The following is a 13,545-nucleotide window of genomic DNA, read 5'->3' as shown; positions in this document are numbered from 1 at the left end:
CTGATTATCTTCCTCCTCTGAATGTTGTGTATCCTTTGCTGTCTTTAGTCCCTGTCTCTTATGAGGATCGCGTGGGTGTCTGAGTGTTGATGTATTGGTGTGATCTGTGTTGTGTGTCCTGATGAATCCTCGTCTGGGCCGCAGGAGGAGATGAACTCGTGGATGCAGGCCATCTCCAGTGCTGCGTCCTCTGATAAGACCGAGATGACCCCCAGCAGCCATAGCACCCCCACCTCCAGCCGAGCCCAGACCTTGCCCGCCTCTGTTGCCCTGGCAACCGAATCCAGCCCAGGCAAGCGCGAGAAAGACAAAGAAAAACGCTTCAGCCTTTTCAGCAAAAAGAAGTAGATCCTCCTCCCCAGCCCCTTCAATGCCATTCCTCTTCTCTCTTCTCTCCCCTGCTCCTGTTCCTCTTAAAGCGAGACTCCAGCATGCAAGCTCAGAGCCAAAACTCCACACTCTGTGCCTGACAATCCAACAGCCGGGCTCAGAGGTCAACCACAGTATGGTGTTTTCTTTTTTAAGATAAGGAACAAAAAAAAAGACAAACAATTATGTTAAGGTAGATTTGATGCTTTGGGCAGCTGCCATTGTAAACCATCCAGAAGTCGCCGCTGAACAACAGGATAGGGTTTCCAGTTAAGATTTCTTTGTATTTTCTCTCTCTCTTCCTGCTTTCATCTCTGCTTTTCACTTGTTGCTTTTGTTGTTTTTTCCCAGTTCTTTTTGTAATCCTATGTAGTTTCTACGGTCTGTCCTCAGTTTTGTGAGGCTATCTTTGAAAGATGACTTGCATTCTGCGGTTGAAAAGCAAAGTCAGCGGTGCTTTGAACTGTGTGTATAACTTGTGTATAACAAACTATTAAAAAACAGTTTAATTTCACTTACTAATAAACAAGCCCTACAACCATTATAAGCTTCAATATAGTCTAACTTTTTTTCCCGAAAACATAGTATGACATTCATTTGAATGAAAAGATCATAATATTGTAAAATGTAATCCTATACCTACTCGGGCTAAAGAAATTACTAAAACCAGTCAGAATGTTGGATATCCATGAAGAACTACAACACAGATTAAGGTTTATTTCTGTAATTTTTCAAAACATTATTAAACATTGTTTTCCTATGTATTTGAGTTGCATTATAATGTATGTTTAAAATATATTTAGTACAAAGTATAAAAATTAGATGTACAAAACAATAAACACTAAGCATTGTTGTTAAGTAGAAAAGTGGATTCTAAGGCAAATACTGGAATAAGGTCGCTTGCTTGTTGGCTATAGCACCGCATATTATTATTTTGCTACATTCTCTACCTATTTGATAAATAGTGTGCATTTCTCTGTCACTGTAACTATTGTAATGAAATATTTCTTCATATTGCACAATCAACAATGCCACGATGGGAGAAAGCTTGTTTGCCATAGCGACGCCTCTAGGTATGTAGTTTAATATGGACCATTGTCACAGGTAGATGGAACTGCACCCGTAGACTTTTGCCCTCTCTGTTAAATATGTGCAAATCCATTAAATTGCTTTTAAGATGACGTCTGTCTCTTGTGTTTTCAGTACTACAGCTTCACACCAAATCAGCAACATTTCCTTATGTCATTACTGCTTCTATACCATTGAATACATTTTAATGAAATCATGCCTCATTCAGTGCAAGCACTATATTCTCATTCATTACAACAACAAAACAAAAAAAACACTATTACCAAGCAATTACAGAGCTATTTCTATGTAACAATGAAATTAATGGCAGAATAAATGATGTGTCCTTTCACTTCATTTAGGCAACATAGATTTTTGACTGCCCCTAAATGTGTGCAGCATCTAGTGGCGTTATGGAGATTTTGCAGCCAGTGTTGAACATTTCTGCATAACGCGTATCTCGTTCCCAGACACCTTGCGCCTGGGTAAGAGGCTAGCAGAAAACTAAACAATATATCACTGGAAGAATACAAATACGCCATTTTAATTTGTTCTAATATGAGACGAAAGAACACTATTGGCAACAGTTTGGTAAAATGGCTTAGCGTGACGATTTTGATTTTCGGGTATGTTAAAACTCAAAATGGCATAGATTATTGAGATTACAGGTGGCCTGTTAAATTGACCACTTCTATCCCCCTCTAGAAACATCAGGATTTAGGTGTGTCTGTTTTGGGGGAAGCTTGCCTCTAAACGAATGTGAGAATACCGTGTTTGACCTTGCAAGACTATCTAGGGTGAGGCTTGAGAATCCTTTATCATGAAAACTGAGAGTAAAAAAATCGGACCATAGTTCTTAACCATTTTGCTTTAATTTAGAAATCCTTTCTTAGACCATGAAGGAAAGGAGACCACAAAGAAGACTCAAAGTGTTTACAGATTATAATTTGGCTACTAAACATCAAAGTAACCCCATTGGCAGAGTTTTCTATCACCTCTGAGTAATCTAACAGCCAACCTGAGGGGACAGGAGTATGGGATATATATATATATGTATATATTTGTTTGTCTTTTAGGTTATTAGTTTGACTACGCGCCCGTGTCTCTCGTATTGGGAGAGAGCAGTGACGTTTCCGTCAGCAATTCTATCACAAGAGGGCGCAAGAGTACCAGTAAACTGAGAACTCAGACTGCCCTTCACACAAGGACATTCATTGTGCACTGAGTGTACAAATTATTAGGAACTGCTCTTTCCACGACAGACTGACCAGGTGAATCAAAGTGAAAGCTAAGATCCTTTATTAATGTCACCTGTTAAATTCACTTCAATCAGTGTAGAGGAAGGGGAGACAGGTTAAAGAATAAGTTTTACGCTTTGAGACAATTGAGACATGGATTGTGTATGTATGCCATTCAGAGGGTTAATGGGCAAGACAAAAGATTGAAGTGGCTTTGAACATGGTATCGTAGTAGGTGCCAGGCGCACCGGTCAACAGTTTCCTTTGTGTATCGAGAATGGTCTACCACCTAAAGGACTTCCAGTCAACTTGACACAACTGTGGGACGCAATGGAGTCAACATGGGCCAGCATCCCTGTGGAATGCTTTCAACACCTTGTAGAGTCCATACCCCGACGAATTGAGGCTGTTCTGAGGGCAAAAGGGGGTGCAACTCAATATTAGGAAGGTGTTCCTAATGTTTTGCGCACTGTGTAGATAGGTCTATTCTATCAACCCTGACAACCAAGTTTCTCCTGTCAATCAAAAAACCTTGCACTGCAAGAATACACATTTGGATTAATGTGCGCAACAAATCAATACAGTTTGAAACTAGTTATCCACTGCATCAATTCAAACAGTGACATGCAATTACTTTGTGCATCTGTAGTATTTTATATTTTACTAGTCACAAGGAATATGAGGCAGGATTCAAGACAGTAGTCTTGTCTAATACTTAATTAGATGCTTGATTGCACACAAACAGTGCATTAAATAAACCACAAACATAGAACATCTCTTGTTTTTACAGACTCACCCAGCATGCCCTGGTTAGAGGAGTGAGGGAGGGGATTATGTATTATAACAAAGTAACATTAGGCCATCAACCAAATTATAAACCATAAGGAAGTATAACAAGTGCTTTGTCTCCCTCCCAGCACCATGACAACATGAACAGTTGTCATCGTTAGATTAGGCTTGGCAGTGATATAGAAGCTTATTCTGTTGCTATGGTCAGGCTGGTTGGGGCATAGTATGGTATACAGTCAGATCAAATTATTGGCACCCTTGATAAAGCTGAGAAAAAAGACTGTATAAAATGAATAATAGCAATTGTATTAGTATAAAATAATATAATTGTACCTTTTTTTCAATATAGCTCAGTATTTGTATTGTAATTATTAATATAGTATATTTTGCTCATCTTTATCAAGGGTGCCAATAATGGACCTTACTGTATATAGGGTATAGCCAGTCCTTTTGTGCTTTATCCAATGCCTCTATCAATAATTATCATACCATCCATGCTTGATGGCGTGCATGGCAACAAATGTCAGAGGAGTTGGCTAAGCACAAGCAGGTCTTGGGTTGGGTGGAGCAGTAATACAAACCTCGAGCAGTTGCTATGTTGAGGAATCGGTAGGCTGCTAGAGTCCCATGGGAGTTGTCAGTCAAGGTCTTTGTGAACATGACTGTTAGCGTGCTAGAAGAATATTAATTCAGCCACCTCCTCTCACTCGCAACATATTCACAGAGAGCCCTTATGTGAGGCCCTAAGAATGGCACGGTAGATTGCGCTGGCTCTCCAGTAAAGTCTGTCACCGTTCCGTGCTGTCTAAGGGGCTGGCAATGGCATGCTCTACTTTGCATTTGAGAACAATCTACATAACATCCATTACAAGAGTCCAGCTTCCATCTAGAAAGACCTCTTGTTCCATATATAAACATGGTAGGGATTTTTTTTTTAAACCTTTATTTAACTAGGCAAGTCAGTTAAGAACAAATTCGTATTTACAATGATGGCCTACTGCCTTGTTTAGGGGCAGAATTAAAGATTTTTACCTTGTCAGCTTGGGGATTCAATCCAGCAACCTTTCTGTTACTGGCCCAACACTCTAACCACAAGGCTACCTGCTGCCCCAGTCAAAGAGGGGCATATGAATATTAAGGTTGTTAAACCTTTTACAGAAAATATAGCATAGGCTAATGGTGTTCAGTTTTGAGAGCCATGGATCCAATAGATATTCCGTTCTAGAATGCATCTGTCTATGATCTGAAGTATCACATGTGTGTTGAGAACTCCCTTTGGTTCAACTCTCTCCAATTTGATAAATCCTGATATTAATATTAGTCAAGCTAAATTATTACATCCAATTTAGTTTCCTATTTATTTATTTTTTATTTATTTTTTACCGTTATTTTACCAGGTAAGTTGACTGAGAACACGTTCTCATTTACAGCAACGACCTGGGGAATAGTTACAGGGGAGAGGAGGGGGATGAATGAGCAATTGTAAACTATTCGCGATTGAACTCCAATATCATCTACTATCCAACTTGTTACAAAAAACATTTATCAGTTGTTATTTGATTCAGTCAGTTCCTATTCAGTGTAATGCCTTTATTCTAATTAGGGCCTAAAATGTTCATGATTAAATCAAAGTAAATTTCTATCATATGAATTTACTCAATTATTGCTGATCGTAGAGCTGCCATTCTGTTTTCATAGCTAACCGATGTATTGTTGTTTCTTTAGGTCTTCAGGACCTTGGATAGCGCTTTAGCACTGCTGACTGGTAGTTGTAGTTTTCAATGTTTTGGACCAATGAGAGAGGGGATGCCACAGACATAAATACATCAATACCCATAAACCCATGCAGCTGGCCGCTTAACGTCGGCGGCAGGGCAGGGGTGGCTCGCAGAGCGACGTGGTAATAGCATTTCGAAAATAGAGAGGGGCTGTTCTGAAAAATATTACGCTAAATACTTGATGGGGAAAGTCTCCATTACGTTACTACATTAATATTAATACGGAATGAATAACACAGTACTAGACCTCTGCTCAGTTTTCCACCCCGGTTTATCATAGGCATCGCCTGTCATTCGCCCATATGAGTAATAGGCTTCTGTCGCTTGCCGCCCGGAATCCCTATTTTCATCAATCCATTTGAGATGCGGGAGATGCGACGGAGTCGCGCGGTGAGCGACTGTGTTTTGAAACCCATAGATTGTTTGCCTCTGCACGGAAGTTATCATATAAATAGCATTTTGGGGCGCCTTCACTCTGACAGCGGCGAACCAGCTGTGGCTGTCAGACAGTTTGCACCTTGTCGGAGTGATTTGCAGTGAAAATCCGTAATTCCTCACAATACTTCGACTCTTGGATTTACTTCAACCAGATTTGTCAATTGACGACAGACAGATTGCATGTTCGCCCTATTTTTCTACGTGTTTGTTTGATTAAAATGTTTAGTTGTTAGTTATTGTCTTGGGAATTGTATAAACCCGTAGTAACTATGGCTGGTGTTACAGTTGAGGATTAGTGTCCGGATTATATTTCAGCAGCAGCCGAATCCTCTAGCAGTTGTGTTCATTTGCTGTTTGTTTATTTGGCCAGTTCTTCTGTTTTCGTTGTCATTTGAAAAGGAACCCATTTTAAATACATATAAAATATCATTTAATGTGGAGTAAATTAACTTTAGTAAGACATAATGGTAAGAGTGATTTTTTTTATTTATGATGATGATGATGAAAATAATGCATTAATTCGCAGTCTCTAAGAGTAGCCTAACATAGTAACCATTCAGGCAACACAGTTTTTTAAAGCAAAAAATATGAATAGATCTGAGGTGTGTGGTGTCGTGTCCTTGCTGGTGTTTCTTCAAAACGCAATGTGCACATCTGCTGTAGAATGCGGGAATTCATTTTAAAATCGATAGCCTAGACTACAGGAAAATGTCATCTGTTAGGATTTTTCTAATTTTATCAGTGAGTTTTCCATGAACTTTGCATATGCATGTCTGCGGTCCGTGTTGTCGTGTAGCCTACTTTAGAGTGGAATAATTCACAAAACAAACAAGTTGTCAAATATAATGGCGGATCGGACTGCTCCGCGTTGCCAATTGAGATTAGAATGGATCTACGGGTACAGAGGGCATCAATGCCGAAACAACCTGTACTACACCGCTGGGAAAGAAGTGGTCTATTTCGTGGCTGGAGTCGGCGTGGTTTACAATACCAGAGAACACACTCAGAAGTTTTACCTGGGTCACAACGATGACATTATAAGGTGAGTGTTACTTGGAATGTATCGCTTTACCTACAGTCAAAGAACACCAACAAGTATGTCGTAAAATGCGTACAAAATGCGCACAAATGTAAAATATGTGTCAATTCAAATCAAAGTTTTTGTCGCATACACAGATTTGCAGATGTTATCGCAGGTGCAGCTAAATGCTTCTAGCTCCAAAAGTGCAGTAATGCATAGAAATACAAAACAATACACACATAATCCAAAAAGTAAAAAGAAAGAAATTAAGAAATATCAGAACGAACAATGTCAGTGTCCAGAGTAAAAATATAGTCCTATATATATAATGGTGTGTAAAGACTGTATGGATATTATATGAATAGAAAAGGTGTGTACAGCAGTAGTTATATAGGAGGATCCATGACTAGAATACAGTATATACATATAAAATGGGTAAAACAGCATGTTAACATTATTAAAATGACCAGTGTTCATTGACTATGTACATAGGGCAGCAGTCTCTAAGGTGCAAGGTAGAGTACCTGCTGGTTGCTAAGTGACTACGGTTCACATAGCTGATCAACTTTAAAACATAACATTTCCTCGGTCCCTCTCTTAGCCAGTTATCAAAATCACATTCACATTTTATTGAATCTTTGGATCTCAATGAATTACTTAATTAAAGCAATACATTGACTCATGGCATCACTCCAGTGTTGCTCTGTCCAGTGGCCATGTGAGCCGTCACTGTGCAGATGTAATGTGTAGCCTCGCCTGTCCAGAGAGCCTATAACCTGAGGGAGTCATTGCAAGAATTCTATTCACAGAGATCATACTATTTGTACTATGACTTTCCTTAGATCTCTCATCACGTCTACCTATGTCAAAACAGCCATTTCAGTGCCACCAGTTGGTGGACAGCTCCTTGCTCATTGAGTCAGCCACCATGATGATTTGAAAGCGTGGAGCTGGCCCACAGTTCCTCACTCCAATAGTTATTCAAGTGCCAAAAAGTCCCTTAAAAGCTCTTGTCTCCCTTGGATGCCTGCAACTACAGCAGCAGTGCCCCCTGTAAAAGCACACACTGGAGAGAGGTTGAGGCTGGGGGATGTGTGAAATGTATAGTTCTTGGTTCTGTATGCAAATATAGTATTTTTTTGAGAGCATGAGCTGGCAGTGCAGATGGTCTTTGTTGTGGCTCAGCGATAGCAAGCCAAGCTGGTGCCAGCAAACCACAGTAACAACCCAAACACAAACATGATCATCCCTGGTCTGTAGTTGTCCTCAGTCGTGCTTGAAACTACAAGGCTCACTGCAAAGCCACTGTTCTTAGCTAGTCAATGCAAAGTCCTCCTCAGGTCACAGAGCACAATCAAACTGGTTGAGGCCTACAGTACTGGTGAGATTGTAACACCAATCCATCCCCATCCACTTTGGTTACAATACATTTTAGTCATTTAGCAGACGCTCTTATCCAGGGCGACTTACAGGAGCAATCAGGGTTAAGTGCCTTGCTCAAGGGCACTTCGACATATTTTTCACCTAGTCGGCTCATGGATTCTAAATAGTGACATTTCGGTTACTGGCCCAACGCTCCTAACCGCTAAGCTACCAGCCTTGTTGAAAAGGTTTTAAATAGTGCACTGTTATTTCTCTCCACTCTGTCAGGGAATCATTCTACTGCAGACACATTATCACAGTCGTTGTATTGATGGATTAGGTCTGTAATTGTGCCAGTCATATTGATTAATTAAATCCATGTTGGGCCTATAATTTCTGATAAAAGGCCTTTTCAGTGGACACTCCCTGCTGTTGAACAGTTATTACATGTCTCCATGGCCAGGACTGAACATAAAAAAACTGTGATTTGTAACACAATTGGGCCTACTCCCCTTCAGAAATATATAGATCTATATATAGTGGATTTGTTTAGTGAGGCACTTTTATTGAATAGTTCATTAAAACTTGTTTATGCCTGTTACACATTCTCTAGTCATACATGTCAGTCACTCAATGTTGAGGGTAGCTGGAGCACTGGACCCAGATGCTCTGGGAAACCATTGAAACAGCCAGAACCTGAACTCAGAGAGACCCCATTGCATGATCAATGGATGGGATTAATTATAACATCCAGTATACAGATCAACTTCATCTACACAGAAGTGTTGGTACCTTTCCCATGTTTAGGAAAGAGCTGGAAAGCCTATTTCGATGTACCATGTTAATTGTGCTACTTCATGTTATTTCCATGTAGCCTAAAATACTTTAAGTTTTATCGCAAAATATGTGAGTGATATACAAGTATTGCGGATTTCTCCAAACGGGGCCTCACGAGTGGCGCTGCGGTCTAAGGCACTGCTTGAGGCATGAGGCCTCACTACCGACTCCTTGTGGTGAGCCGGGCGCCTGCAGGCTAACTTCAGTCGTCAGTTGAACGGTGTTTCCTCTGGCACATTGCTGCGGCTGGCTTCTGGGTTAAGCGGGCGGGTGTAAAGAAGTGCGGTTTGGAGGGTCATGTTTCGGAGGACGCTTGACTTGACCTTTGCCTCTCCCGAGCCCGTTGGGGAGTTGAGGTGATGAGACAAGAATTGGATATCGTAATTGGATATCATGAAATTGGGGAGAAAAAGTGGGTAAAATACCCCGAAAAATGTTTAACAGGAAAGAAAGAACACAATTAGCACCTAGCATCATTAAGACTACCTTCAAGTTGAGCTACCCATTTAACCAATGTCGCCATGCGTCAGTAAATTGCAGTATGTAGTTGTAATGTGATTACAGTATATTACATTATCTACTCTGGACTGGCTTGGCTTTGTCACAAGGGCCTATTAGAGCTTTCACTGTGGTGTGTCAATGGCCATTTTCTGGTCTTTTACTACATGGATTTTCTGTGCTCTAGACCAATGGTCCCCAAACTTTTTATAGTCCCTTACCCCTTCAAGCATTCAACCTCCAGCTGCATACCCCTTCTAGCACCAGAGTCAGCGCACTCTCAATTGTTGTTTTTTGCCATAATTGTAAGCCTGCCACACACACACTAAATGATACATTTATTAAACATAAGAATGAGTGTGTGTTTTTGTCACAACCCGGCTTGTGGGAAGTCACAATGAGCTCTTATAGGACCAATGTGTAACGGATGTGAAATGGCTAGCTAGTTAGCGGGTACGCGCTAATAGCATTTAAATCGGTTACGTCACTTGCTCTGAGACCTGAAGTAGGGTTTCCCCTTGCTCTGCAAGAGCCGCGGCCTTTGTGGCGCGATGGGTAACGATGCTTCGTGGGCGACCGTTGTTGATGTGTTCAGAAGGTCCCTGGTTCGCGCCTGTGTTGGGGCGAGGGGACGGTTTAAAAGTTATACTGTTACAAAGGCACAAATAGTAATATAATAATAATCAATAATTTTGCTCATTATTTAACCATCTCACATATAAAACCTTATTTGTTAATCGAAAATTGTGAATAACTCACCACAGATTAATGAGAAGGGTGTGCTTGAAAGGATGCACATAACTCTGCAATGTTGTATTGGAGAGAGTCTGTCTTAAATCATTTTCCACACACAGTCTGTGCCTGTATTTAGTTTTCATGCTAGTGATGGCCCGAGAATCCACTCTCACATAGGTATGTGGTTGCAAAGGGCATCAGTGTCTTAACAGTGCGATTTGCCATAGCAGGATACTCTGAGCGCAGCCCAATCCATAAAACTGGCAGTGGCTTCTGATTAAATTCAATTTTCACAGAATAGCTTATTGCAATTTCTCTTGTTCAGATATCGGTAAGTGAACTGGAGGCAGGGCATGAAAGACATAAAGAAATCCAGTTGTTTGTGTAATCCGTTTCTGGAAAGTACCTGCGTAATTGTGCACACAACTCACTCAGGTGCTGCTTCGCTATATCACATTTGACATTGTAAGCTTGAGTTCATTTGCACGCAAAAAAATCATACAATGATGGAAAGACCTGTGTGTTGTCCTTGTTAATGCAGACAGAGAAGAGCTCCAACGTCTTAATCATAGCCTCAATTCTGTCCCGCACATTGAAATAGTTGTGGAGAGTCCCTGAAATCCTAGATTCTGATCATTCAGGCGAGAATAAACATCACCCAGATGGGCCAGTCGTGTGAGAAACTCGTCATCGTGCAAGCGGCCAGACAAGTGAAAATTATGGTCAGTAAAGAAAACTTTAACCTGTCTAGGATGAGAGTGCCGCTAGCGGCACTCCCCCCCCCCCCCCCCCCCACTGAAAAGGCAGAGCCGCGAAATTAAAAAAAAATATTTTCTTTTAATATTTAACTTTCACACATTAAAGTCCAATACAGCTAATGAAAGACACAGATCTTGTGAATCCAGCCAACATGTCCGATTTTTTAAATGTTTTACAGGGAAGACACAATATGTAAAGATGTACATCTATTACCTAAAAACACATTAGCATAATCCACCATCTTTTATTTGTCCACCAACACCAGTAGCTATCACCAATTCGGCTAAACTAAGATATTTATAGCCCCTAACCAAGAAAAAAACTCATCAGATGACAGTCTGATAACATATTTATGGTATGGGATAGGTTTTGTTAGAAAAAAGTGCATATTTCAGGTAGATGGTATAGGTTACAATTGCACCCCCCGTCACAAATGGACTAGAAGAACTACATTGAGCAACGTGTTTACCTACTTACTAATCTTTAAACATTTCGTAAAAATACACAGCATACACTAATCGAAAGACACAGATCCTGTGAATACAGACAATATTTCAGATTTTCTAAGTGTCTTACAGCGAAAACACAATAAATCGTTATATTAGCATAGCACATAGCACATAGCAGCCCAGCATTGATTCTAGCCAAAGTGAGCGATAAAAGTCAACATCGCCAAAATATATTAATTTTTTCACTAACCTTCTCAGAATTCTTCCGATGACACTCCTGTAACATCATATTACACAATCCATATAGAGTTTGATCGAAAATGTTTATATTTAGCAACCAAAATCATGGTTAGACAATGTGAAATGTAGCCAAGCTGGTGAGAAAATGTCCGTGCGCCACTTAGACAGTGATCTACTCTTATACATAAATACTCATAAACGTGACTAAAAAATATAGGGTGGACAGGGATTGATAGACAATTTAATTCTTAATACAATCGCGGAATTACATTTTTTAAATTATCCTTACTTTTCAATACAGTTTGCGCCAAGCGAAGCTACGTCAAAAAACATGGCGTCCTAAGCCACTAACATTTTTCGACAGAAACACGATTTATCATAATAAAAATGTCCTACTTTGAGCTGTTCTTCCATCAGTATCTTGGGCAAAGGATCCTTTCTTGGGTCCAATCGTCTTTTGGTGGAAAGCTGTCCTCTTGCCATGTGGAAATGCCAACTGCGTTCGGGATGAACTGGAAGCGTGCCCAGCAATTCAGAGCGTTTCAGAAATAAATGTCCCAAAATCGCACTAAACGGATATAAATTGCTATAAAACGCTTTAAATTAACTACCTTATGATGTTTTTAACTCCCATAACGAGTAGAAACATGACCCGAGTAATATTACTCCCTCCACTAATGCTTGGAACAGGCGCGGGTCGGTGTCCTCTAGGCGCATGACGCAGCTCCAAAAGAGTGACTAGCCTCAGGGTTTTTTCATTTGTAGTGCCTGTGAACGCGCAATCGACCCCATTCAAATCGTCATCACGTAAAGGCATCCAGGGGAAGACGTAAGCAGTGTCCGTATACTCATAGCAATAACAGTGCCCTTTTAACTGACTCCAGATCAGGGGCCAAAATTTCAGAAATCTGACTCCATGTCAGGGAAATTGCTGTAGAATGGGCTCTGTTCCACTTAGAGACAAAATTTCAACTCCTATAGAAACTATAGACTGTTTTCTATCCAATAATAATAATAATATGCATATTGTACGATCAAAGATTTTGTGGGAAGCCGTTTCAAAAATTACACGATTAGCATAAATAGTCACAACAGCGCCCCCATCCTCAACAGGTTTTAAGCTCGCCTCTCAATTTAAAAAAACATGTCAATACTTTGTCCCTTGATAACCAGCGCACTTCTGTATGTTGTAAAAGCGTTACATGCCCATATCATTGCATAGTGCAGAAAATACACAAGAGTTCAGGGGCCTTGCTTTAACAAAGTTAACAATTTTTTCACTGTAGTGTCCAAAACATCTTTCAAGCTGTCAGGCATTTCTTTGGCAGCAAGAGCCTCTCGGTGGATGCTGCAGTGTACCCAAGTGGCGTCGGGAGCAACTGCTTGCACGCACGTTACCACTCCACTATGTCTCCCTGTCATGGCTTTTGCGTCATTAATTGTTTCAAAACAACTCCTGCCATGTCACTGATGCGTCGTGAAACAGTGTTGTTTGATGGAGGCATTGTCTGTATAGTTTTTTTGGCCTTTTCCCCCAGCATTGTCCCAGCCATATCCGTGGCAGCAGGAAGAATGAAGTCTTCCACAATAGTATGGGGCTTGCCTCTCCTAGCCACTCAGTAGCTCACCATATAAGACGCTTCTAGTCCCTTCTTATTAATGGTACATTATCTGTGGCTTTTATACATGGCTTACTACTCAAAAGTCATCATAATTCTCGCTCAAAAAACTCCAGTGACTTATTTTTCAAATTGGCATGTTTTGTTTCTAAATGTCTGCGCAAGAGTGAAGGTTTCATCGAGTTGTGAGATAGTACTTTTGCACATATAACACACTGTGGCTGAGGAAATATGAATCACGTTTTTATTTGGCGTACCTCCGATGGCATTGCGCGTACCCCTGGGGGTTTGGGAATACCTGCTCTACGCCTTCTTTACAGTTATGTAAAGAAACATGTTCATGTT

At 40.5% G+C, this 13,545-nt stretch overlaps 2 protein-coding genes across 6 annotated transcripts in view; both read left to right on the top strand.

The window, feature by feature from the left end:
* LOC129858541 (spectrin beta chain, non-erythrocytic 1-like) overlaps window positions 1-1,550 on the top strand; it is a 123,134-nt gene extending 121,584 nt beyond the window's left edge. For both annotated transcript variants that reach the window (XM_055927863.1, XM_055927853.1), the window contains one exon: window positions 145-1,550. In XM_055927863.1, coding sequence (XP_055783838.1) covers window positions 145-348 — 204 coding nt within the window. In that variant the 3' untranslated portion in view covers window positions 349-1,550. The remainder of the gene's footprint in view (window positions 1-144) is intronic.
* Window positions 1,551-5,326: 3,776 nt separating this feature from the next.
* Window positions 5,327-13,545, top strand: part of LOC129858493 (echinoderm microtubule-associated protein-like 6) — an 86,965-nt gene continuing 78,746 nt past the window's right edge. For all 4 annotated transcript variants that reach the window (XM_055927793.1, XM_055927775.1, XM_055927784.1 and 1 more), the window contains exon 1: window positions 5,327-6,722. In XM_055927793.1, coding sequence (XP_055783768.1) covers window positions 6,526-6,722 — 197 coding nt within the window. In that variant the 5' untranslated portion in view covers window positions 5,327-6,525. The remainder of the gene's footprint in view (window positions 6,723-13,545) is intronic.

Source organism: Salvelinus fontinalis, chromosome 1, assembly GCF_029448725.1.
Source record: "Salvelinus fontinalis isolate EN_2023a chromosome 1, ASM2944872v1, whole genome shotgun sequence".
Taxonomy (NCBI): Eukaryota; Metazoa; Chordata; class Actinopteri; order Salmoniformes; family Salmonidae; genus Salvelinus; species Salvelinus fontinalis.
The sequence above is the reverse complement of the archived record's forward strand: the minus strand, read 5'-3'. Positions and strand labels throughout refer to the sequence as shown.